Raw genomic sequence first — 15,504 nt, 5'->3', positions numbered from 1 at the left:
TTTATGTTCAATTTGATCAGTGGCTTCCCCGCTTCGAGTTGAGTTTGGTGTCACAAGGAGAAACCTCTTCGTTAGTCAGTTTGCGATGCCAGCCACGCATGCCAAAGTTTGCCTTGCTAATTATGAATAAGACATTAAAGTGTTTTACTAATCCTACTAAAGAATAAAATAATGCTTGCAATCAAATTTATTCGAACATTTTTCTTTCTCCAAAAAAGTGCTTGTATCAGAAATGAAATCATTTAATAATCGCTTGTTTTCACTTTCAAATTTCCAGGGCGCCATCATCTTGAATAGTTGTCAAGTGTTATGATTGCCCTATTGAACTATTACAAAGAAATTTAGTATAATACCAAGAGCGCACAAGTACACGAAACCCTAACTTATTTAATGTGGCGGCGCTCGGGAAATTTGTAAATAAACGCTTTTTTTCCCCCAACAAATGTTACAGTTAACATTTTTTCCTTTGGTTTAAAGTTTTTTTTAAAGTTGAGGTTCCGTTTAAGTCTGATATCGCCATACATCACACCAAACCACATGCACCACACTCCATTCTACTGCACCGCACTATACCATATGACACTCCACTTCATTGCATCTCACTGAGGTACAATACATGTCACTGCACTACCCTACCCCTCGTTGGAAAAACACCTTGACTTGACAAGCGACACGTAAAATCTAGAAAGATTAGGACGTAATTTCGATTGTCGTTCCGTTTAAATCTCTTCTGTAGTAGTACTGTAGTACTGCCACTTAAAAGAATCCTTGAAATCAAACACGTAATATTTTTTTACCGTCACCCAGGTGAACTTGCGAAAAATGACGCCCAGTGGTTTCCTGTCACTGAAACTGTTTGGCAACGAACTGGACTTATTCACTCTGGAAGATCTGCAGTGGCTACAGGAGGATGACATTCCGCTGACCGATATTATCGAATTAATGCAGTCGTTGTCAAAGGGTATCAACAGAACTTACACCAAGAGTTTAGTGTTCATGGACGAGACCTACGTCATTCCGACCTGCCTTGGAATACCGCTGAACCTCAGCATTAACGGCAGTGCAATCACTAGCTTGTACGTGAAGGGCAAAGCGGACCTGTTGAATATGTTTTGGGGAAAGAAGAGGGCCTTGGTAAAAGGAACAATTAAACCCAGGTATGCATGTTAACTGGACAATGAGGTGATTCTGGGGCATTAAAACGAAAGGGTAAAATAAAACAAAAGGAAACCATTTCAGGGATGGCTCCCTTCCTTATCAAATAGAATCTGTTGTTATGTTACATCCGACATCTTGCATATAGGTACTTAAAAACAATGCGGTATAAGTCCACTGGCTCTTTCGTCCTAAAAAATCTGCTGCCATTTTCTGATGTTTGGCAGACCATCATAGCTGTCCAGTCGTGGAGTTGACAACATGCCTATGTTAGTTTGATGCGATTTGAGCGAAGTCATAGGACTCATCATAGCTTCTTCCTCGTTTCTTGTAACAATGGACCCACTCTTTGAACGTCAAAATATTGCCTCATTTCATATCCATATTGTCAACTGACTTTGACGGCAAACAGAAACTTCGTCCCCCTTCTTAAAATTGTTAAATCCACCCTTGAGCATGTGGGAAAGCTCGATATGACTCAGTAGTTGAAGGGCATATGGGCAATGTTACTCTATGATTCGAACACTGAATCCTTCAAGAGTCGCTAAACAAGAAGCTCATTCCGTCTCTTTGTGACAATCACTCGCCATGAGTGCACCTTGTAATTTGTGTCATGACTTTGTTTTTCTCTCTAGCGCTTCCATTTTGCTGTCTGGAAAGGTTACCCTTGATGCAATCCACTTCTCATCGGGCGTGCATCTGAACGGTTCCATTTGGACGTCTACCGAGCTGCAGGGCAATTTAACTTACAGCGAAGACAAGGGGCTAAAATCACACATCAACGTCACTGAGAAACCTCAAGAGATTCTGAACATTTCGTAAGTGTCTTGCTAATTAGGAATCCGAGATAGGGCTCCGACGCAATGGGGCATGTGGCTGAGAAGACTTTACCTACCTATTATATCAGAGAAGACATGAAATAATCGTACCTGTTTCTCATCGGTTTCACTTAACGCAAATCAAAGAGAGGAATTTTCTCAACACCCCTGACCTTTCCTCATTTTTCTCTGTAGGACCGCTCTTTTCCAGTATATTGATGGTACTGAGACACCTATTTCTGGACTGGAACATCGTAACAAGGTATGTGCTTGGATAATCAGGTACAGTTTGTAAGTTCAACAGCTCGTTGAAGCGCGAAACCCAAGAATTCTCTTACTCCGTACACCCGAACAAACGAAAAGTCACAAGCTATGACTTGTGACCACGACAATATTCGTAAATATTCCCATCTCAGGGGGACGAACGTTCTGACAGAGTAACTCTTTGAAAATGAGCACCAGATCGACCACAAAATCACCTGCTGGCGTAGATAAATTTAAGTCATATATTGGAAAGCTAAGGAAAGATATGAACGTTGTTTTGAGCGAAGGATCGTTAAATGGCTACTCAAGAATTATCTTATGTACACCAGAATAAACGAAAAATCACAATTTCTTTCTCCCTTCCCCTAATGAGCTATGATTTTTGACCACGACATTCCTATCTCAGAGGGACGTTTTGACAGAATAACTCTTTGAAAATGAGCACCGGATCAACCTCAAAACACTTGCTTGCGCAGATGAATTTAAGTCACATATTGGAAAGCTAAAGGAAGATATGAAACGTTTTTTTGAGCGAAGGATCGATTCCAAGTTCGTTCCATGTTCTGCATAAGATGAGAGTATGATGGAACGTATTTGAAGGTCTTTTCTAATTGCGCATAAGAAACGACGGTTTCGTTGCAAATGATTAAGTTGCTACATTAAATGTGACAACCTTTCCGGTTAGAAAATCGTTTCCGCGTTACATCCGCAATTCCTCTAAATGACTCTGCAATACACCCCACCATACTCTCACATCTTAAGTGCAGAAGCAGAAGAGCAATGAGCAGGTGGCTTGAAAGGTCGGTAGCAGAGCGCCGTTCAGCGCAATCCGGCGCCAAGTCCCCCTCGATACCTCACTGATATTTTTAAAAGCTTCTTTGTAATTTATTTTTTAAGTTGCTTCCTCAACTTCAATGATCTTTCGTTTAGTAAAAAAAAAAAATGCAATGATTTTGAAACGTGTGTCCGTTTTCCGTTTTATTCCATTAACTTTCACAGACTTTTTTTTTGCAGTTGCTGTAACTCCAATACAGAAATGTCATAAAAAATAATAAAATACAAAAAAAAAAATTGAAAAAAATTGACAGACTATTTTTTTCTGCAAACCCTAGCAACATACGCAACCAATGAGATTGCGGATTTGATGATATAATTATTTGTATTATCATGATTTGCTTTGGATTTTGCTTCTTGACACTTGAGAAAAAGCCTGCGTAGATACTACTAAAGAGTATTTCCTTCAAAAGATGCCCCTTCGTATTGGAAAATGAAGACAATACCTTCTGTCAAGATTAGTGTGAATATTTTACTTTTTTTTATTTAGACTGGAATGTGTGCCACAGATCTCTTCAACAGCACCTTACTCATGGGTTTAAACCTTTGCTCCAACATCTCCATTCCAGTGGCTTGGTACAACAAGACGGCGCCATTCTTCCCCCTCACTGGTCCTGCTAACTTCTCTATCTACCTCAACAAGACAGATCCCCTTTTGACCAACATCAAATTGGCAGCCCACATTACAAACCCAGACAAGTACACGAACAAGACCATGATCTCAGTCTGCACTCCAGGAGCTTCTCATGAACGCAAGTACTTTTGGAACATTACTCTAAACCGTACCGAGGAGATGCAACGGTGGAACCTCAGTGTTGGAACTCACCAAGAGAATGCATCCACCATCGACTTCATTCATGTTCCCTTGTCCCAGGCCCTCAACATCACTGTTAATGCTACACGTAATTTCACCGCGTTCTACTTTCACCGCACATGCGCAAAGACCCATAAGATCAAGTATGGCCTGGAGTTGAACTTGACCTTATACAACCGGTCGCTGTACCATTCTTTCTTTGTCCAGAATGATACTCACGACTGGATCGTGGAGACCAATACGACCCTTTGGAATAGAACAGACAACACAGCAATTTCGCAGTTGTATCTCAATTCATTGTTTAACCTCAACGGTAACGCAACTGGTAACGTGACTCTCAACATCACGGATACTCCACTGAATCTCACGTTTTTTCTTCAGGGCCTGCATAATATGACTCAACTCAGCTCCAACGTTTCTTGGAACGTCAGCTGTCTGGCCTGGAGTACCCCAATTTTGAACAACAACATGACAATTAATATGACATATTTGAATACCACAAGCGAGCGCAAGACTCAAATGAATATTTCGTACAACGGGACCCAAGTAATGTCTTGTTCCGGGTGGTGTGTCAACTCCACGGAAAGGAACTCTACTGTCTTCTTTTGTAGCACAAAAATGGCCAACACGAAAACCTCACTGAACATGACCGTGACGAATGCTTCAGGCGGCTTAAAGATATGTCATATGAATGTCACGCACCGGAATATGTCGTTCACCCTGAACACGACTTGGATGTATACTAATCTCATCAAGAATGTCAGCTTGAATATGACCTATCTCAATCACTCCATTGTCCTGTCTGGATCCATAAAGAACTACGCCATTGAGAGAGGCATTTGTTTCAATTCCACATACTACAATGGTACGCAGAACAACTTCACCATTCTGGCAACGTGCTTGAGCTACGTAAACGCTTCAACGCAGAAGTCACTGGTTTTCAATATCACAAGCTTGAACAATACGGCCACTGTGAACACAACTTGGTTTGCCAACTCCACTGCCAGAGGAATACTGGTCAACTGCACTTACCATAACCAAACCGTATTCAATTTGACGGCCACTTATGCCAACACCATGACAACCAAGAAACTACATTTCAATTTTTCAATGGTGGGAAACTGGAGTGCTGAGCTCAATCATACGTTCTTCACCACTGAGTCCCTTAACGATGCCGATCAAATCCGGAGCATCAAGATCGCACACAGTATCAAGAATGGCACACAGGTGTTGGTTAACAACAGTTTTATGTTTAGTTTTTTCAACACTTCTACCAAGAAAGACATCATCTTCAACTTCACCTTCTTCAATCGAACATACGGAGCTCTGGTGTCCATGGTAAACAAGACGTCTTCGGAAATACTGCATCACATCGTCAATTTCCATGCCTATTCGCCTGAACAGAAGGTCACCTGGGTCGGTGTTCTGAAAAACTCCAGCAAACTGTTTAACCTTACATCTCTTTTGCAATATCGCCCTCAGGAGGTCCTCAACCACACTGTCGTTTGGAGCAAGGAACTTAACCGCATCAATGTCTCTCTTGATGTCCTTCCAAACATAACAGTCAGCTTTAACTTCTCTGGTACGTTCAACTCGAGCATAAATGCTACAGCTAATGTGACTGCGTACAACCACACTCTCCTGTGGCACGGGCACGTCAGCAACATGAGTATTGTGTCTAATTTGACGTTGTGGAACCGTACCATTGAGTTTGTCACCAAGACCTGCAACGTTTCCCAAAGTGCGTTCTTTAAAATCAGGACGTGGCATCACTTCAACAAGACTCTATGTAATGGCTCCGTCAGCTTTTACATCAACGCAACTGAGAGAATCTCCTACTTCAACGTGAGCCAACAGAGCGTGAACTATTTCTTCAAACTATTCTCCAACAACGACACGCACATTAATAGCACCATCTACAGGATCAATGGCTCTGAGGTGTACATGGAATGGAGCAGGGAAATAAGAGAGGACAAAATCGTGCAAGAAATGATAAACATGACTTCGGTAAGACGTATGTGGAAGGCTTTGGACAATGCGACCTTTAACATCCCAAGCAAGTTGAAAAACATCACTCTAAACGTTTCCTTGAGTGGCGCAAACATGGTCACTTTCCGCCGACACTTCAAGTACGTGTTGAAGAACATTACTCAGGAACTATTGTCTTGGAACTACACCACGGAGAATGTCACCGAGAACATATTCAACCTTACCAGGCATCTTCTCAATGTGACTTCTTGCAGCATACCGAAGGTCACTGCAAAGGATTACTTGAAGTATTTCCATGGTGAAAACAATACCGAGGTGAACTACACCCTCTTCTACCACAATTTGGCCCAGGCAGTCTATCAGATCAAGAGGAGCAACGTCAGCTTGGAGAACATCACCGAAGAGCTGATCCTTATCGTGCAGAATTTCACTGATCAGGTCAACACCACAGCCGTCTTGGGTAATCTTACGTTTATAATCAAGAACTCGTCTTGGTTCAACCAAAGCTATGAGGCCTTCATTCATAATTTCACTACCTTTAGAAAAAATATCACACACAAATTTTCTGCCTGGCTGAATATGACTGTCAGCGAGTTTGGAAACCTGAACATCGCCAACAAGACCGTGAACTTTTACCTGAAGGCATATCACCCAGCACTTCACAACCTTACCCTCGAGTTCCTAAACGTCACTCTCAACTTCACAGAGGCTTTAGTGAATGTCAGTTTGATTTTTAGAAATTTCACTCATAATGTCACTGAATACTTCCTCAACATAACACACCCTGTGTTGTTCAAGATAAATGATGAAATTCTCAAGAATATTTCTGGCTTTGTCAACAGCTCTTCGTTCCTCGGAGGAGTCGTTTACCCTATCTTTATGAACTTCACAGAGGTCTGGAGCATCAGTATGACCGACCTTATGTACGAACATATCGATAAGAATTGCCACAACGATACATCGCTTGATTGGATGGTTCATTTACTTCGTTACCCAATCAGAATCACGTTGCAAATGCATAACATCTCTTCCAACGCATCCTTGTACACTGCCATCGAAGGCTTGTTCAATGAATCCCTGGCGATGTACAACACCACGGTGCGATCAACGGCTTGTCGTGTAAACAAGACACACGATTGGCTTGTGAACGTGACTGACTTTGTAGTTATGTTCTTAAATGACAGTGTCAACGTTCTGAACGCGACAAGCAACAAGACGACCCGACAAATCATCGAATTTTACATCAACAATACCCACAATATGACAGTGCAACTCCACAACATGACGATCCAGCTCCTGACCTCCACGAACTTTAGTAAACCACTGAACGAGTCATGGGTGCTCTTAAATGTGACTGGTCATTACAAGAACTGGACTCACAGGTACGTAAGAGAAGCTTTCATCGATTTATGGTTTTGCACCCAATGTCTAAAAATATAATAATAATAATAATAATAATAATAATAATAATAATAATAATAATAAAAACTGACAAGTATGCGCCGTTGAGATGGGAGATGCGCCAACAGTTCCCCGGCCACACTATCACACAGTTTAATGTGATAGTTGATGTACTAGGAGGCTACTCTATGGAGACGGCGGAGAAAGTTAGGAAGTTTTTAGGTTTGGATAGAGGGAACCAGGTTTTGTTTAATATGCAGAAGGCAGTTTTATCGTACACCCTAAACATGGCAAGGTCATTCAAGGTTTCGACGAGTTATTAAGGAATATAAACTCTTGTTCCTTTCTCAAATGTTGGTTCGTTAGTTATTACCAATGGTTTGTAAATAGGTTTAACAGTAGGGATTGTTACACAATAGTGCCTTTTCCTACTTATATTTGTAAGCATACTTACGTACTACATACTGCATAATAATAATAATAATAATAATAATAATAATAATTTAATTCTTGAAACAGCGCATACAACAAACGTCTCGATGCTCTGTACAATCAAAATTATAAAAAAAGTGTATATGTATGTATATCTAGAAAGATATATATACAGCCACCACCGGCCCACACACCCATATATATACAAAATAATAAAATGTAATTAATCATTCATAAAAATGTCTGAACTAAAATGTCTTTAACTTAGATTTAAAGGAGTTCAATGAGAGTTCATGCCTTAGCTCATCAGGCAGCTTATTCCACAATACAGGACCTATGACAGAAAATGCTCTGTCACCATATGTTTTTCTTATAATCATCAGAGTGTTCAATACACTTTTTTAGTACTGTTAAGTTAACTGTTTGCCACTTCCCCAATTGCTAAAATCACCTTTTCGAAGAATAACGAAGCACTTTGCGCATAGTTTTATCTTCCACTTTGCAGGGTCTCTTACATTACAAGGCGGAAGAGCAATCCGAGAAGAACGTACCTGGCCTCCTTGTCAAACAATGTTCCTCTTAAGTGTTTTAATAAGTGATTGAACTTCAAGATTTCAGTGACAAACTTGTACCTTACGTAAACAAATAAAAATCATTGCATACCCCAGGAAGACCTCTCTGATCAAAATTGAAATAAATCAATTCCTCCAAATTCGCAAGGTTTAATGCCCCGTGATGTCCCCTAAACCACTGTGTAAAGTTGAAATTTAAGGTTAAGAATAAATGATGTTTAACTTCGTCCTTTTCGCCTTTACAGCATGCCCTGGACACGCCCTGTTCTCCAGAAATGGAACTCGACTATGTTCCAACTCATCAGCATAATGCGAAACCACAGCTGGCAGAATTCCACGCGATACGTCTTCCCAAAGATGGTAAAATACACAGTTGTGCCAATAGAGAGTTATATCTACATGATGTCTTGGTTGTTTTCAGAAATTAAGTACAACAGCACCGTGACGGACACTACATTACAAACCACAATTATTTCTCCTGTATCCATTGGTGTGAACTATACACAGGTAATAATAATAACTTCATTTTTACACGATAATATTTAAAGGTGAATAGCTTGTGGGATCGTGCACAAATCAAATTAATACATATCAAATCATATTGGTTTTTTTAGGTCTTCTACGACATCGCGATTGGCTACATGAACCTGACAGCAAAGTCGTTGAATTTCACCAGAAACGTCACCCAGTTCCTCCTGAATAGGTAATATACTAAAAATTGCTCCAAATCTTTGCTCAGCAAGTTTTCGTGTTTTAAGCAGTGGACGAGGCCCGGACGTTTGGCGTTTTTTCTTCAGCTTGACGAAGCCACTTGTGCATTGCCTCTGTTTGGTTACACTGACGTCCAAGAATGCTCCTAATCAAATGCGCACCAAAAACGTCACGAATATTTCTTTCATTCGGACACCAACCACCTATTTGCAACTGGGATTAAGGTTGTTTTCACTGTAAGATTATGTCACTTGAAAAACAAAGTTATAATGTTTTTCTTATTTCCTTTTTTTGGACACAAGTTAATGTTAAAGTCGAGGAAAAAGGTAGCGGGGCACTTTCTGATTTAGAGTACCGGTATATGTAATTTCAATATATTTAAACTGCAGAATGAACTCTGGCGTTATTAAAATCAACCTGAATATTTGTAATGTAACATCTCTGCCGAGTACTTTGACTGTTTCATCCGGATTCCTAACATAAAAAGCTAGGTCTTTGATACATGAATTTAGAAACCAGCTTTAAGCAAGGTGAGACTGATGTGGAGCATGGTCAGTACCTATGAATGCATGACCACGATGTGAATTTTCATGACAACCCTACGATATAAAATTTACAAAATAGTCTTGAGGGCATCTGACCTTAATAATATTCTTTTTTTTTATCCGTAGATTCAAATTCATAACACTGTGAACTGTATTTAGAGAAAAATGGCGAACAAACAAAGGCAAAAAAACAAACATGCAAACAAAAGTTTTTATATCAAGTTTTACTATTTGACGTTTGATCAGTGATTTGTCGGTTTACTTCGTCAAGGAAACTATTCGCGCCACTGTTAAGAGCCAATGTCAATAATACTGAAAGCAGGAGAAAATGGATCGACTCTCATTTTTACATTTTTATGCACCATTATTTCTCCATCCACAGTACATATAATTTGAAAGTCGAAAGCTACAACGCCAGCAAGAATTGGACCCAGGCAATGTACAATTTGACCTTCTCATTGGTTAATGCCACATTTGGCTTCGTGAACGGCTCCTTGGTGAACGAGACGATTTGCCATTATGCCCACCTTCCAGATTACATCTATTTCAAAGCCTTAAATATGTGCAACTCTACAGAGCAATCCTGTAAAGACGGTGCGTGTATGGTGCAGCAGGGCGTGCTGAAGTTCTTGAACAAGAGCATGTCGCCGATGTTTGCTGTGGTTATGAAACTGAAATCTCTGAGTACATTGAAGGCAGTGGATGTTGTGGAATGGCTTCAGCCACAAAGTAAGCCGTGTGTGTGTTTGTGTGTTTGTAAAGCTGTCATATAAACGGCATGCGAAGAAGTTATAACTTACATTTTCTCTTTGGAGGACCTATTGTAGGTCTAGTAAACCTAGAGCTTGAAATCGGAAGGTCAGGTTCGATCTTGTCCACGGTTGAAGATTTCCGATCCTGACTATACCCAAATCAGTGCAGATCGAGGAATGGTAATCACTGAGAGATGTTATACTTTTGGTCAATTCAATTTGTCTCTTTTTCCTAGACATGACCGCTATGACCTTTGGACGCAGTCACATTTACACCTTCGACAAGCGCTTCTTCAGTATCCCAAGCCTCACAAGACCCCAGTGCCAGTATCTCGTTGCGCGTGACTTCCAGGACGGCAACTTTACTATCGTGGCCGCCTCCGATTCCATCACTATAATCACTAAAGACGCTTTACTCAAAATCTACAGAGATGGCCGTGTCCGATCTCAAGGCATCAGAATGCACACCGTGTTGGATAGCCAGGTGTATGAGGAGTTGCCGGTGATGTTTGAACGCACGACCGTTATCAGAGACGGGGCTTTCATCAAAGTGAATGGCGACGTGAACGTGGAATGCGACATGGAGCACTTTGTGTGCAGTTACATTGTCTCTGGCTTCTATCACAACAGAACGGCTGGTATGCAAGTAAAGCTTCATAGATTACAAATTACAGAAGCTATTATTCCAGTTGCCGTTCTTAACACCGGACAGAAAATTAATACGCCGTTACCCGTTACTCATCCTTATTAGCATGTCAAATTCCGAATCTCTCCCAAAAATAACCACCAGTGAAAACGTATAAGGGATGTTGGTCACCATGATCACTTGTCCTAGCAAAAGGTTCATGAAGTGGAGTTCTTTTGACAAATCTCTTGCACTTTTCTACTCATGAGAGTTTATTTCGAACGCGTCTTTATGAGGTGACGTAAAGTTTGATGATTGGAAAAAGGCAGCGAGATTCCGGTGACGTGGCAAGTAATGGTTCAGCTATCCTTAAGCTCTCCTCTTGCACCACATATACGTCTTATTTGTCTGACCATGATCGCATGCTACGGATATAACGGCTTGCGTCAATTAACAGTTATTTTCCTTACTTTTTTTCACCTTTCATTCAGGCCTGCTTGGCACCAACAATGGCGAGCCAAGCGATGATTGGCTCTCTCCAAGTGGAAAGAACAGGACTAGAGTGGACGACTTTGTGAACTCGTGGCTTCTTCGAGGAGACGAAGACTGCAAAGTGGCGCCCGAGTTTGAGACTTGCGAGAGATTTGTATTAGAGAATCGTTGCAAAGAGTTGTTCGAGAACGAAACGTCACCTCTCAGCAAATGCTTCGCGATGGTAGGATACTTTGAGAACAACCCGCGCATTGAACCTAATGATAAGAACGACTTTGAACGCGATTTTTTTAGGCCACATTTTAGCGATTTCAATCTCTCAATTCGACGATATAGTAAAAAATTGATGAATGGCCAGTAACCAAGAGAATATGAGGCAAGAGAGACTCTCCTACGATGAAAATGATTTAAAATCTATAATTAGCTCTTTCTCATACTGCGTGGTTATTTCAAGGAGGACACCTTATTGGTCAGTTGGTGTGAAAACGGTCCGGGCGGTCTTGGGACAAGAAATAAAAATAGCCCTTCGCAGCATGAGCGCAATCTAAAAATAAATTTCAAATAATTTTCATAGGGCACATATTCTCTTGCGTGCAACTTCTCAGATATGTTGATTTTGCATGTCTGTTCAAATTTTGTGGGACAGAAAGAATCCACTCACTATTCGAAAAGAGCAGTCTCCAGTTTTGTGGCCTTGTCCTGGGCGGGGTCACCTTTCACTCAATTCCTCGTTCATTGTAAATTGCGTAGCATGCCGTATAACAAAAGGCCTCAAAACATCATTGTACATTAATCATAGGAAGCTTCGAGGGTAGTGGCCAAGAATTCACTCCTCTTTACTTTTTGAAGGGAGACTAAGAATAGTTATATGATGCCCAAAAGTACACATAAAGTAATAAAAATGGTGAAATGTTGATTTTTTTCTCTCTTCTTATCAACCACAACTGAAGGTCAATCCACTCGACTTCAAGACCGCTTGCGAAGCTGAATACAACGTTTGCTATCTGGACGATCCAGTGAGCACGCTTCATTGCAACACGACCGCGGCTTATATCAGGGAATGCAAACGCCACGGAATAAAGATTGCAATGCCTGATGAGTGCTGTAAGTTTGAATTTTCTTAACGGTAACAAATTATGAGCCCCAAGCCAAACACCGTTTGTTAGCGCCTTTATACATTGTCCCCAAAAGCGAACTGTAATTGGCCACTGTGCCTATCACCCTAGCTTTGCCCCACAAATAAGAAAGAACAAAAACCAAATTGCGCCATATGATAATGTTACACAACCAAACTCGCTCTGTCAAAATAAATGAATTTTGGCTTCACTGTTTTTATGGTCCTTTCCTTCGTCTCTTTCTGTATATAAGAACGCACAACCTAAATACAATACAGGGAAGATTTAATTGGAACACTTAACGAGAGGTCAAACATTTTTGTGTCAAAACACCAGAACAACTCCCCACCCCAACCGTCACCATCTCCCATTATTTAATGTTGGAGACGCGAGAGAGGGGATCAGTGTTCTCACAAATGTGACGTGTGTTGTAGGTCAATATCCGCCCATATTGACTGAACAGGTCTCCTCAAAGCCCCGTACTTCTCCTACCTTGACTTGTTTTGTGGCAATAATTCTACTGACCTTTTCCTTTCTACAAGTTATTCTAGTTAATTATCTCTTTCCTCTTTTCTCCAGCATCTTGCGTCTTGCATCTTGAGAGTAATGGCGATGGCATCACTGTTAGGAAGAATGTCTCCTGGAGGCAAGATCCCAGCCGAAAGGTAGACGTCGTTTTTGTGAGCAGTGAAGGGCAGAGTATGGAATCAGTGGTATCCCTGCTGCCAGATTTCGTCAAACACCTTGACAAAAACTTGAAAGAACACCAATTGCTCCCGCAATTCGGCTTGGTAGGATTCAGCGGAAAGGCACCTGTTCACAGGCCTGGCCACGTTCACACAATCAAGGGACAGTTCCTTGGAGATGGACAGGATTTCACTATTAAAGTGATAGAAAACATTGAGTACGCTATCAGGTAGGGAATCGACTATAGATTCAATTAAATCACTTTCCTTACTGATTCGACTGCAGTGACTGATCATGAGTAACAACCCGCACTCGAACACATGCGCAAAACATTTGGGCAAGAGATACGTGGTTTTCGTACTCTTTCGTGCTTTCCTTGTTTAAAAAAGACATCGGTGTTCTTTGCGCAGACATCCCGACCTAAAACCTAGCCCCCACTCCTCCACTCAAACTAGAGGGGAGAGGAGAGTAGAGGAGAGGAGAAGAGGGGAGGGGAGAGGAGAGGAGAGGAGAGGAGAGGAGAGGAGAGGAAAGGAGAGGAGGGTTAAGGGAAGCACAGGGATTGCGCAGTGGTGAGAGTACTCTCGACCGACCAATGTGTTCCGGGTTCTATTCCCAAACTCGGCGTCATGAGTGGGTGGAGTTTGTTTGTTCTCTACACTGCTCCGAAAGGTTTTTCTCCGGGTACTCCGGTTTTCTTCTCAAAACCCCGGCAACATTTGATTTCAATGTACGGTGTGCCTAATAGCCTATTTCCGAGTTCATGTCTGCCTTCTCCTCAAAACAAATCTAAGTGCAAAGTTTTTCTTATGAAAATTAGTTTTCATTCATATGTAAAGCAGAACTAATTACCATCACAAAAACTTCGCTCTTATACACGCTTTGAAGAGGAGGCAGATGATGAACTCGGAAATGGCCTATTGTTTCCCCAGCGCTAGATGACTTGACACTTTGATAAAAAAAGGGATTTTCACCTACTTACAAATATGCTCATCGTTGTTTTAATTTTCAGTGACAAAGAACCAAAACAAGGAACACCGAAGGAAAAAGGGCACCCAGATAGCGATGGTTACCTAGGACTAATGAAGGCAACGGAGTTTCCATTCAGAGTTGGAGCAACTAAGCTTTTCATTTTGATCACGGACAGCCAACGTGTGAATCATAGCGACCTCACCAAAGAAACCGTCGCTGAAGCGCTGAAGAATATCAGTGCACGGCTTGTTGTTATTGGAGATTTTGCGTAAGTAGCTATAACTCTGTGCAGGAGAAAAGAAACTTACGGATTTGTCGACAATCTTGTCCCAAATTTATGGCGTTTGTAGATTCCAAAATTTGCTGCACGGAACTAAATACTGTTACTGAAAAGGCACATCTTTTGGAATCTTGGCATTGCTTCAGTCGAAAAGGGAGAATGGAGACCATTAACACTCTTGACTATACATTTCTCGGATAATTCCTTTTTTTTAGTAAAAAATTATCTTCTATCAATGCGGCGAATCATGGTATTTCTTGCTATGGATTCCATCTATCGAAACATTTAGTTAATTTGCCATTTTCAAAAAAAGGCCTTTTAAGTTATTTGTCGGGGTGATCCTGTCTGGTTTCTTTGAAGTCCACAAGGTATATGACTTACGTACTTAGAGCATTTTTTTAAGGTGAAAGGATATTCTTGTTGAGCGATATTCGTAAAATATTCCCAAAGATTGACGAAATTGGACCCATTTACTCGTGTAGAAATATCTTAATGCCCAGTTGCTACCGACGTGTTTCAGAAGCTAAAGAACCTGCGCAGAACTTACATTTGTAAATTTACGCAACAATTTATGTGGTGACAGCCAACACAATGGTGGTATTCAAATCACGTGTACACCCTTGCTTGCAAATCCCAATGCAGTTCAAATGTTTCCCAATTGTACTCAGTATATAAATTACTAGACTGTTTTAAACAGTCGCTTACCTAGAGGGCCTGTAAAATAGCCGACTGGAACGAAAAAACGGAGGGGGACTGGGAAGAGGCGGGAAAAGGCCTCTTCCCCAGATTCTTCTCGTTTTTCTCCTCGCTCCAGTCTCGACCCGCTCTCGGATTTTTTGGTGCCTTCTCGACTATCCAAAAGGGGACTGACATCAGTCTAATAAATTTCAGAACGAACGATTGGTAATTTGGCTCCAGAATACAAATTTATCTACTACAACACACCGTGACGTCCTTTATGTGTCCCCATTGTTAGTACCGAAACAGGTCTCGTATCTTTTCATTCTTTTCTTGTTTTCTTTTCTTTGGAAATTGCCCCTCGATTA

General features: G+C 41.1%; 1 protein-coding gene across 1 annotated transcript in view; it reads left to right on the top strand.

The window, feature by feature from the left end:
* The window catches only part of LOC138038639 (uncharacterized), a 32,324-nt gene that overhangs the window by 15,201 nt on the left and 1,619 nt on the right, over positions 1-15,504 (top strand). The window contains exons 14-25 of the mRNA XM_068884625.1: positions 808-1,157; positions 1,791-1,973; positions 2,169-2,235; positions 3,562-7,256; positions 8,525-8,786; positions 8,894-8,982; positions 9,918-10,264; positions 10,524-10,925; positions 11,404-11,627; positions 12,355-12,508; positions 13,099-13,435; positions 14,219-14,446. Coding sequence (XP_068740726.1) covers positions 808-1,157; positions 1,791-1,973; positions 2,169-2,235; positions 3,562-7,256; positions 8,525-8,786; positions 8,894-8,982; positions 9,918-10,264; positions 10,524-10,925; positions 11,404-11,627; positions 12,355-12,508; positions 13,099-13,435; positions 14,219-14,446 — 6,338 coding nt within the window. The remainder of the gene's footprint in view (positions 1-807; positions 1,158-1,790; positions 1,974-2,168; positions 2,236-3,561; positions 7,257-8,524; positions 8,787-8,893; positions 8,983-9,917; positions 10,265-10,523; positions 10,926-11,403; positions 11,628-12,354; positions 12,509-13,098; positions 13,436-14,218; positions 14,447-15,504) is intronic.

Source organism: Montipora capricornis, chromosome 2, assembly GCF_036669925.1.
Source record: "Montipora capricornis isolate CH-2021 chromosome 2, ASM3666992v2, whole genome shotgun sequence".
Lineage (NCBI taxonomy): Eukaryota > Metazoa > Cnidaria > Anthozoa > Scleractinia > Acroporidae > Montipora > Montipora capricornis.
This window is presented reverse-complemented; position numbering and strand designations above follow the sequence as displayed.